The 10,149-nt window shown below is 24.9% G+C and overlaps 1 protein-coding gene across 1 annotated transcript; it reads left to right on the top strand.

The window, feature by feature from the left end:
* Positions 1-8,951: 8,951 nt before the first annotated feature.
* Positions 8,952-9,482, top strand: LOC113549056. Its single transcript, XM_026950207.1, has 2 exons — positions 8,952-9,207; positions 9,268-9,482. The coding sequence occupies exons 1-2, from the start codon at positions 9,105-9,107 to the stop codon at positions 9,480-9,482; spliced, it is 318 nt and encodes a 105-aa protein (XP_026806008.1). The 5' UTR covers positions 8,952-9,104.
* Positions 9,483-10,149: the final 667 nt, after the last annotated feature.

Below are 10,149 nucleotides of genomic sequence, written 5' to 3'. Positions count from 1 at the left end.
GCCATCGTGTCACTACTAAACGTAGGTGCTTGTACAGCTATATAAATTCTCGTAAGAACTGTTTATTCAGAACCCCTCCCTAAAATAATAAACGTAACCATATCATGTATTAAGACTTCAATACAACGAACACAAAATATAATATTATTTTCGATTTTAATGTAAAAAATGGGCGTATTTACCAGGTTAGGTTGCGATAGTTTATGACTAATGTCAATGAGTAGTGAAAATGTTTAAAGCAATTAATAAATACGATGATGTACTTAATATGTGTAATATATTAGGTAAAATCCACTAATATTGTACATATGCCTTTGTGTATGAAATAATGAGGTATAGATAAACAACTGATTTCATATATTTTAAAGTATTATAAATAAATGTTTAATTATTGATGTATTTCGCATTATTTAATGTAAAACGTAATGGTAATTTATAATTGTATAATTTTTCAAGTATACGATTTTGCTAAACTGTTTGTAAAAAATTCTTTTTGTTGGTTAATCTTTTATTATGATTTAGATTGTCATATCTATATATTAATATAACTAACACGTCATACTATCTATCAAGTGATAAGAACATATTTTATTTGTGCACAGATAAAGAAAATATATAATAGCTGTAATGGAATTATAGCAAAAGAATTCAATGTACAGGAATTGGGTGGACCATTAGGAAAAATACCTTAAAATATAAAAGGAATCATTTCACGAGGAAAAAGGAATTTTTATTTCTATATTAATATTAAATATTAATTGAATAATATATATATGTTTATTAAATTTTATGTGAAACGATGAAAAAATTATTCAAATTTCAACTATGAGGTAAGTTTCAGACAAAAAATTGGATTTAGTTTGTATTTTAAAAAGTTCAAAATTAGAGAAAAAAAAATGTCCAATACCTACTTTTCAAAATAATAGGAAAAATATAAAGAAAATAAGGAAAAATGGGGATTTATATTCAAAACCTTTTATCGTTATAATACCGCAAACTTCTGAGTAGTGGACACACTTGGATTACTGAAATTTCGTGCGCTATTTGGAGATGTCCGTTAAGGGAGGTTTTATTGTAACTAAATACTAATAATATAATAAATTCAACGTTCTGAGAAAAATTAAATCAACCTATCTACTAATAGTAAAATTAATTACTTTAATAGCTTTAACAAAAAACATGTCATAAAATATACTTTGTGCAATAGGCAGACAAGCCATCTCCATTCAAAATCATTTTTCATATACCATGATATATTATTAAACTCAAATTTAATAAACCTATTACAGTGACCCATTCGACACTTTTTGTACAGTAGACCCTTTTTTTTTTATTTAACACATTCTTCATCAATAATAAATAGGAATTAAGATGGCACTTTGAATTTGTCAATTTGTCAACATTTTATTTTCTCTAACCATAAAAAAGTCAATGTTGTTCGATTTTTATTAACGTAATTGTGTAATAAATTTCTTATTATGATGAAATTAGGAACCTTAGATTAAAGTTATCTAATTGTAATATATTTCATGTTATAAAATTAAAAATAATAACTCAAACGGGTCAAACCTAGGAATCTTGAACGAACTTATTTCCTTCCTAAAAAAAACCGGACTGGTACAATTCTAATGTATAAAATTAATATTTTACAATGTTGTACCTAAATAATATATTATAAATATATTTAAAAAAGAAATAAGTTTAAACTAATGGCCAAAGATCAAGAATGAAAAAATTGAAATATTTCCAAATTTAAAATATTTGCCAAAGCTATTATAATGTTGTATTTCAAAATTTAAATTAACTCTTTATAAAAAAATGTTAAGTATTATCATGTGTACTTATTGCATATAAATCTCTATACTATATTATGTTTATTTTCATAGATATTACATTATACATTTTTTTTAATGTCATATTTATTCAATTTCAATGATTGATTAAAAATAATAAAATTGTTATATTTCAAATAAAAATTAAATATTTGTATATACAATTATTTTTTTAGTTATAAAAACTATAGATGGGTTTATTACAGATAAATAAAATTGTACTCAATATATTTTGATTTAAATGGTACTTAAAGTTTAATAAAAAAAAAAAAACTGAAAATCAACTATTATAGTGATACTACTAAAACGTTTTAACTTTTTTAATTTACAGTAAGTATTATATTATCTACAAAACAGTAAATTAAATAATTAGTGTCTAGTGAGCAATGTCAAGTCTTAAGATTATTATTTTCCAAATTAAACAAAAACAAACAAAACAATCGATATTGTTGAAAATAGGTGTACTGTAAATTTAAAAATTTTCCTAGATTTTAAGTTTTTGTATATATATATTTTTTTGAATTTCTGAAATCCTAAATACCATCTTTGTTCAATATTTTCAATCAATTAACCACATAAAACTTTAGGACTTCTTCTTGTACCCAGCAGAAGAGTATACTATTATAAAACCAATACATTTCTGAGTCCTTTCAGAATTTAAAACAAAATGTGCAATTTTGCATTTATATTTGTATTTTAATTTATTGTATGGATAAAGTTGTAGACTGTATTAGTGATATTGATTTAAATTTGTAAATATAAAGTATAATTTTGTTTTTAGTTTTATAAAATATGTATATAACCTGTATTTACATTTTACAATTAAGTTATAATATATACATAGTGTAAAATGTAAAACAGTAAGAAAAGTTAATTTTATAATTCAATCCATAGTGATTAGAAAAATAAGTTATAAACACCCTCAGAGTCCCAATTATCCATTAATATAATTTTTATCAAATATAATACGTGATTAATAATAGCTTAAAATTAAACTAAAATATATTTATAAAATTCCATATTTTCTAACTTTATACCAGAAACAGCTTCCAATTAAAAAATCTGAGTATTGTCACTGCTTCCGAATTTTACGTCATATACACTACAACGCAATTAAAACAACACATTCTTTCGTGCAAACGATGTATTAATATGTATAATATTTTATTTATAAACTATACATTTTGTATTAATTATATATTAATATTATGTGTAATATATTATTTATAATACATAGGTACATATTGTGGAATTAATGTTAATATGTATAATATGTAGGGATGGTAGTTTCATAAAAGTTATAGAATAGTAATAATAATATTAGAATTTTATTATAATAGTTCAAGGTTTAATTTTAAACAGGTCATATATGCCTAATTGTTTCGTATTAACATCAGTAAAAATGAATGCATAAAAACGGCTCGGTGATATTCCCATCAAATTTGATGAGGGTACCTATACTCAGTATAATTTTAACAATTTCAATGAAAACGCTTAGGGAGTTACAAATAGAGGTTTTCCATATTCCATTACCTATATTAAGGGGCGATACCCGTTTCCACCAAAAGTGTATCTTTCCCTTTTCCACCAATATCGATGTTTCTACCAAATAAGATATTGACCACGTTTTCACCAAAACAATTTGTATACTACGCTTATATTAAAAGCTATAACACGTTTTATTTTATCACATACACAGTTGTAATGCACAATTTAAACTGTGTTACCTTTCCACTTGTTCATAAAATATTGTCCCGTTAAATATTATCTTAGTTAATCGACATAAAAAGTTTAGTACGATAGCGGTTTAACACATGCGTACAATATACATTAATTATATGTTATATATACGTTTTACATCGATCCGAAAAACTCACGAAAAGTATATTCTACAATTAAAAAAAAACATATTAAATAAACTTATTATTGTATTGAAGGTTTTAATATAAGCATAGGATACAAATTGTTTTGGTAAAAACGTGGTTAAGTTAGGTACACCTCATTTGGGAGAAACGGATACTAGTGGAAAATGGAAAGGTACACTTTTGGTGAAAAACGGGTATTGGTGGGAAAAGAAAAAAAGGTACACTTTTGACGGAAACGTGTTACGCCCATATTGAGTTACAGAATTTTGCAAACAAATTTTTTTTTTATTATTTTCATTTATTATGAAAATAAATGTTTAAGAAATATAATAAATATATTAATTTAAAAATAATATTATGTTTATTATTGTACAATTGTCATTTGTACTACCCTTATACATTCATCGATAAATATTTATTATATAAAGACACTGTTTTATATTTATAATTAATATTCCATAATCCATTAAATAGATAATAATCTATGAATCTTAATTATTTATGAATCAAAAGTTCTATGAGTATTGACGTTATTTTCTAAAATAATAACAATAATTTTGTTTAGTCTTCAGTATAATATCGATGTCACGATAACACACTGGCCATGAATTTTTATAATAATTATTAGCGAGATAATTGCAAATTAATCATATAATATTATGTTTTCGCCATCGACTTGATTCAATGATGAATAACTACATCGCCGTAGTATACAGTTTTTGATTTTCCCCGACTGAAAATAATTTCAGCAAAAAAAAATGATAATGTTATTCGGTTTTCAGTAAAGATATAAATCGCTCATTGTAAATACGACAGCTATAGTTTTCCGCAATTTTATTGAAAAATGAAAAATATTTAAATTTGAGAGTATTTCTATGATTTTCAAAAACATGTTGAGAGCACCTATACGGCTTACATGGAGTATAGTTAGTATACCTATGGGAATATTACTGAATATAATATAATATTGTAAAAAAAAAGAATATTACTATTTTGTTGATATATGCGTTTTACGGTAGCCATATTGAACGTATATGTTTGTATTAAAGAGGATGGTTTAAATTTTAAGGACTATTATTATATAGTCATTGGGAATTTTAGAGCTTGGCTTAAGGGATGAATATAAGCTCTTGACCTTATAAGACCTATTATAATTAAAAACAATACATATATTATATATAATATGTTAGTTCGTATACTGTGAAAAAAAATTGATAAATGTATAAGTTATATCAGTTTCTACACATGTCATTATATGTTAGGATATTCATGATACGAACTCATACAATTATTTTAAACAATTATTACAAATGTATTATTATCAATGTAAAAGTTATTATTCTTATGAATGTTGAATGATTAATAACTTAAAAAAAAATCATATTATATTTTATGTATTAAAATGTTTTCATATTTATATAAAGATCTTAAAAAAAAAAAAAAATTAAGTGTTCAAAAATAATATAATTTTATGATTATTTATTAGAAACATTTTCCAACGTGTAGGAAATAACATGTGTATTTTTTTTTACTATTTAAGAATTCACTCATCTTATATTTAGATTTGTATAGAAAATAACATCTAATTTGAAGGAATTAACGTATGTAATTTTTTGTGGGATACCTACTCTAGTGTAAGAACTTACTATTTCCAGTTTTAAAGCCCTATGCGTCGTGATAGGTGCTACTGTGCTAGTTGATTCTATCAATAGTAAATTCTTATTATCCCAAAATGTATTATGATTATATTGAGATTAAAATTTAAGAATAACGAGTTGATAGTAGTTTCACTATCAAAGATTAATGGAGTATATAAATAAAATAAAATAATATAATAATATTTTAAATATTCAAAACAAATAGAAACGTATCTATACAGTGTTTATTATTTTTAGTATAATATATGTGATCTGTGTTAAAAGATCCTTGGCTTGTATCTATAGATTATTTGGTTTTATCACAGAATATAATAATATTCTGTGGTTATATATTTCCCTCATATATTTGATTTAAAAAGTTTTTTATTTAAATGTACCGAAGATAATCTGACTTGATGGAAGTTGTTGTAATATTCTATTAAGTTCTCTGCAAAAGTATTTAATTGGCCATATTAAAAAAAAAGTTACACCTAGTCGATAAACAATTGTAATAATTAACTATTAATTAAATACAATCATGTATAAATGCATAATTATGTTATCGAATAACATATAATTGCACCTATTGCAGTAACGTCATCATAATGCTCATCGTATATTACTCGTTTTTTATGCGCCAATAAAATAAAAATGTTTTACGTATTTAAATATACTTAAATATAGTTTCATATTAAAACAGGGACTTCTTTCCCGAAAAATAAAATAAAAATAGATTTTAATAGACACCCACTTAACTGATTTCAAGTCGTAACTGATTTATTCTATCTAGAAATTATATATACCTATTTTATCTGCCCGCAATAAAATCTATTTTTTTTTATTCTGAATACAGCATGTGATTGTAATTTATTAGTTTTACAACCATGTATTTTTTTTTTTTGTTAATTTCTTAACACATACTTCACAAATCATAAGTCCAAATTTAGATGGTATTTTGAATTCATAAGCTTTCTATTTTCCGTAATCGTAACTATACATACCTACCAGTTTGAAACATCGTCATTGTTGGGCTTTTATTACAACACTCGTCTGATGTATTTATTATTAGATAGTTTAGGTATTATTATTATAATTATTATTTATGAGATATTAATCTATGAACATTAATAATTTTATAAATATTTATTACTTTGTAGAATTTAAAAGAATTGACGAATAAATGGCCATTTAATGGTAAAAATACCATTATGCCATTTACATGTTAGTGATTTTGTATGACGCGATCTACGTATACACTTTTGACGGATTATTAAACATGTATGAATCATAATGATATTGCACAATTACAGTAAGTATGTTAGTGTATGGTTTTTATTTTTAAACTAATTTAAGTATAACTATTTGGTCGAAAAATTGGAAAAAATGAAAGAATGTTAACAATAATAGTTTTCAAACATATTAATTTTAGGACGTGTCTATATAAAAGTGAAAGTAATATACTAATGTCATAGCCACTACAATTATTTTAGTCGTATTTCTTTATTACTGTTGTTGTTATTCTATTTACCTTTAAAGATTCATTCTCATTATTAATGTACAACATTACTTTATGATAATTCATATATTTTATAAATATGTAGGTCGTTAATCTAGTTTAAAGCAGGAAAAAAACTAATAATGAAATAAAACTAATATTTATCTATAATTATTATAATATTATATATTACCGTTTTCACTTGTGAATACGGATGTCACAGTAGGTAATTTGAAATTATTGAACGTTTTATTAATACTAGTTAAATAAATTGTATGCTTTTATTTTTGTAAAAAAAAAATACTTCAGATTTAAGTTGAACGTTAATGCATTATTTCATGTTATAAAATGTTTGTCGACTACTTTCGTAAAATAATATCAGCTCTGCTTAGTACAGTTTTTAGAATGTGATGATAGTGGCTTTGAAATTGTTTACAATAACCTAACTATTAATATGACCTCTTAAATTGTCCACTTAAAACCATAACTAAGTCATAACCAACGTGTACCTATAAAAGTAGGTCTCAATCTTTTTTTTTTTGTTGTTACAGACGCCATTGGGTATTTTCTAAAGATACCCTATTTTACCACAAGAAAATTATAAAATCGTATTTTCTTTTACCGTAAATTAATAGCTGAGTAATAATATTGTATTTTTACGATAGTTATTGAAACCAGTATCAAAATTTAGGGAGCGGGTTACCAGTTCGAATATGGTCTGTTCGAACGTCATGTGTTCGATCATAAACTGATCGAATGGTTATATGTTGGAAATGTTTTGTGTGCGAAAGATTGAGTGTTCGAACATTTTAAATAACATGTTATAAGGTTTTATCGGTTTTATTATTAAAGATATCAATAATATTCACCGGTATCCCCCATAATCGATTTAATAATTGCTGGTTATCGTAAAATCACTCGACACAGTGAGACCATAGCAGCGTAGTTGATTGCGTAGTTATTTCAATTTATTTAATGTGTTCACTTTTAAAGTTGCTAATTCATTTTAGTTTTATAATTTATTGTAACAAATTAATTTTATATATTTAATATGAGTGTTGAAAGTATTCAAATTATACCTAGTATTCATGGGAGTATAGTTTTAAGTTTAAATAATTTTATATTTATAAAAAATAAAAATATAGTTAGAAAAACCGATTTGAAAAATGTGTTTTATTGGACGTGCAAACTTAAGTGTGGTGCGAAAATTAAAACTATCGAGTCTCGCGATGGCAAAAATACAATTGAAGAGCACTGCTCAATACCTGAACATTGTCAGGGTCCAGGTCCCGTATCTATTGAAATCAAAAAAATAAAAGAAAAAATTAAAATTATTGCACGTAATTCCAATCAAGAAAAAGCTATTCAAATTTACCAAATAGCAATTGCTGGCACTTCAAAAAAAAATATCTACCTCGGTAAGCAAAGAATCAGTTAAACAAATCATTAAACGACAAAGAAAACTTATTTTAGAATATAAAGAACCACAATTTCTCGAAAGAAATTAATCCACCTATATCACTATGTAATACACTATGTGACGATACATTTTTGGTAAAAAAACCACAGATATTTTACTATTTACAACAATTGAAAATTGTAAGATTCTACAAGAATCAAACTGCTGGTTGGGTGATAGTACGTTTAAAGTTTGCCCAAAAATCTTTTATTAAGTATATGTATTACATGCTTTGATTAAAAAAGGTACACATAAAATATTTGTCCCTCGAGTGTTTGCTTTAATGACCGGAAAAGTCAAGAATTATATACTCCATGTTCTCTTTAATTAATGAGTACTGTATAGAAAATAATATAAATGTAACAACGATACAAATTTAGAAATTGTGACCGATTTTGAAAAGGCAGCTATTAATTGTATAAATAAAACATTTCCATTCGCAATCCATTCAACTTGCTTTTTTCACTTTTCTCAAAATATTTATCGAAAAATTCAAGAATTTATCCTTTCGTCAAAATATACAAACGATGTTGAATTTAAATTTACTTGCCAGACATTTACCAGCTATGGAATTTCTTCCTGTTAATATGGTATGTATGAGTAGTAACTAAATATTGTTTATATGTTGTAGATTATTTTATTTTAATCTTTTGGTTCGGTACAAGAAAGTTGGATACTTTTAAAATCACTTTTTAGAGATACTGATGAAGAAAAAAAATTGTTAAAATATTTTGAAGAAACATATACCATAGGAAAAAGTGGAATGCGTTTGAGAAGAAAACCCAAAAGAGACAATTACAACTCACCACTCCAGAAATGTGGTCAGTGTCAGAACGATTAATCCAAGATTTACCTAGAACTAAAATTACGGCAGAGTCATGGCACAGAAAAATAAATAGAATAATATCGCCTCACCCTGGTACAAATATTTAGTAACTTATTTAAATGCATGCAATTTCCTAATTGTTTTTGTTTTTAGGTTTACATAAATTCATACAACAATTACAAAAAGTTCAAAATGAAACTGAAATAACAGTAGAGATGTTAGATTGTGGACGACCAACGAAAAAGACAAAAAAAGTTAATATTGAATCGAATTTAAGATTGAAATCAATTCATGCACGTTTTATTTCAAACGAAAATTACGATAAACTAGAGTATTTACGTGAAATCGCTCATAATTTAAATCTATAAATAGGTATCTAACATTTAATTTTTATGAATGACAAAATATTTAATTTTTAATTTTTTTATAATTAAAGTTAAATTTAGAAATACTTAATATTTAGTTTTTAAGATTGACTAAAATACAAATGTTTTTTTATATTTTAATTTTTTTTTTTCTATTTCCAACACTCGATCTTTCGTACACAAAACATTTCTAACATAACCATTCGATCAGTTTATAATCGAACACATGACGTTCGAACAGACCGTATTCGAACTGGTAACCCTCACCCCAAAATTTAAATGTTATATCGAATAATAAAAAAAAAATTAGTTTATAATACTTACTGATGATATTAACGCGTATTAAACAATTTTTGTAATTTTAACACCTACGGAAAACATGGCGTATAAATAAGTGATTATTATACTCATTAATTTTGTGGTACTTCTAATCTAACCCACACATGCGATTTTTTTTCTTTTATTTTCCAGTGCTTAATAATCTAACTATACCTCTGACGCTAGTTTTTTTTTTTATGTGTTTGTGCATTATATACAGGAATAACATCGATTCAAACATTCTGCAAGACAACACGACATCGGTAAGTAAAAAAATCACGTATGCCGACCATAACTCACGTGTAGTTAATGGCAGTCAGTCATCGGCCACGTAGCGGAAAATATTATGAGA

The sequence above is a fragment of the Rhopalosiphum maidis genome, chromosome 4 (assembly GCF_003676215.2).
Source record: "Rhopalosiphum maidis isolate BTI-1 chromosome 4, ASM367621v3, whole genome shotgun sequence".
Lineage (NCBI taxonomy): Eukaryota > Metazoa > Arthropoda > Insecta > Hemiptera > Aphididae > Rhopalosiphum > Rhopalosiphum maidis.
The sequence above is the reverse complement of the archived record's forward strand: the minus strand, read 5'-3'. Positions and strand labels throughout refer to the sequence as shown.